The 2115-nt window shown below is 43.5% G+C and overlaps 1 protein-coding gene across 1 annotated transcript; it reads left to right on the top strand.

The window, feature by feature from the left end:
• Positions 1 to 7: 7 nt before the first annotated feature.
• On the top strand, positions 8 to 1904 carry TSTD3 (thiosulfate sulfurtransferase (rhodanese)-like domain containing 3; the record flags this gene model as incomplete). Its single annotated transcript, XM_010025005.1, has 3 exons — positions 8 to 119; positions 388 to 547; positions 1841 to 1904. Coding segments are annotated over 3 exons (336 nt in total), but the record flags the coding sequence as incomplete, so codon positions are not given.
• Between the last annotated feature and the right edge of the window lie 211 nt (positions 1905 to 2115).

Raw genomic sequence — 2115 nt, 5'->3', positions numbered from 1 at the left:
GAGCCTGTCCTACCAGCAGCTCAAGGACTTGAAGAAGAACAACGTTCTCCACATAGACGTGCGGGAGCGGTGGGAGATCGACAGATCTGGGAAAATCCCAGCGTCCATTAGCATACCGCGTAAGTTATTAACACTGCTGCATGGAGGCGTTGGGTGTTGTCAGCGCACCGTTATTGACATCGCTCTGTGGAGACGCCCGGTGTTCCCCTTTGCATGTTGATAAAGTCTGGGGACAGGTGGTGGTGGCTGAGCAAAGAGAAGCTGTGCTAGACAGTTGCTAGTATGTTGTGAGGCTAAACTTTGCCTCCAGAGGAATTAGAAGCATTACAGTGTAAGCTTGCCTGTAGATGGAGAATAAAGGAGACTTTTTTTTCCTGTGTTTCCCAGTGGGTGAATTAGTGGAAGCTCTACAAATGGACCCAACGGAGTTCAAGGAGCGGTACAATCAAAAGATGCCATCCAAGTCGGACCCTGTGGTTTTCTCCTGTTTGGCAGGAACAAGAAGTAAACAAGCACTTGGTTTTGCCATGTCTTTGGGTTTCAGCAGGTACGACTTGTGTAAGGATAGGATTAATGCAGCCTTCTCCCACGAAGCAGAATGTTTACCCTTGCCCTCTCAGCTTCTTGTGGGCAAGGGTAGAACTTTATATGTGGAATATAAACAAAACTACTGGTGTTTGAGTTAGACACCTCCTCTTGTCTCTGCTGAACTTGGAAAGACCCCATTGGGCATTCCAGGAAGGTGAAGCGTATCACTTTGTGAACCCGCCCCTCGGCATGTGCCATGGGCGATGCAATCTCTTGCAAGACCACACTGCCACCGAAGGGTCTTTCTGGCTCTTAGGGCTTCATCACTAAGATGTTGCTTCCTTATATAGCTTCATAAGCAGTAGTCCTGAGATGCAGGATGATTGGAAAGGTGGAGAACGGCTCGCTGTGGTAGATGTGTGATCTTAAATAGCTTATGAAAACACGCCCGCTGGTAAATTGAACCTGTACAGGTCACTGTTGACAAGGTACGCCTTCGCTTTCAGTAAAGCATGGGATTGTTTGCCAGCAGTAAAGCCGTGAAGGCAATGGCTAAAAAGAGAATGAGATTGATAGAGAGTGAAAGCAAAAGCAGCGTTTGGTTGGCAGAACTGTTAAGCCCATGCCAGAAGGTGGCTTGCTGAAGACTGCAGATAAAATTTAAAAAATCGCTTAGTTGCTCATGTTTTCACTGAACTGCAATTTATGAACTGGAATATCCCTGCTAATTCTAGTAGAAGTTATGTAACCATGTTCTTATTTTGTAGATACATTGGTTTAGTAAGTGCAAATATCCTCCCTTACCTGTTTTCACACTGCCTAATTGAAGGAGTTGGTTTTGTGCAGACTTATGTTGGATCTATAGAGCGTGTAGGTTTGCAAGGAAGTAAAGATTAGTGTGCTGTGCTTGTTTGATGACATCTGAAGTACTCGACATAGTAACATGTAAATTTCCCACTGCAGTGAGTCTGTTCTCTCTTTTTAAAAAGTGAAGTGGCAAACTGTTCTGTTGATCCATCTGCTGCTGCTTGCTTGATGTTTGATGTCTAGCATTGTGCCATTTGGAAAAAAAGAGTTACAGAGCACACTGCATGGCAGCAGGCAGCATTAGAGTACAAGAAGTGTCGATCTGGCTCATTGAAGCTAGGTACAAGTGTATTTGATTGCAGAGAATTTTTATCTGTTTTGGGGTTTTTTTCTCCGATTTGTTTTGGTTTGGGGTTGGATTTTTTTTTTTTGTTTTGCCATGTCCTTTTAGATACTTTTCTGAAGAAGAGTCCTTCTTAACATTGTATCTTCTGTATATTTTCAGAGTTCAGCAATATGCTGGTGGCTTTGAGGACTGGGTAAAACATGAACCTCCAGAGACAAAGTGAAGGTAACTACGCCAGCCCTTACTTCATCAAGGCTTCAGGATGGTATGTAGTTTTGGCATTCAAGCTACGTGTATTCCACTCCCAGAATACAGCCCACTCCTATTTTCATGTGTAAATGGACATTCGCCTTCAAATAGCCATTCATTTCAGCTGCTTGGTTTAAATTGTATTTAAAGATTGTGACATGAAAAAGAACATTGAATTTTTCAAC

Source organism: Nestor notabilis, unplaced genomic scaffold (genome assembly GCF_000696875.1).
Source record: "Nestor notabilis isolate BGI_N333 unplaced genomic scaffold, ASM69687v1 scaffold20712, whole genome shotgun sequence".
NCBI lineage: Eukaryota > Metazoa > Chordata > Aves > Psittaciformes > Psittacidae > Nestor > Nestor notabilis.
The sequence above is the reverse complement of the archived record's forward strand: the minus strand, read 5'-3'. Positions and strand labels throughout refer to the sequence as shown.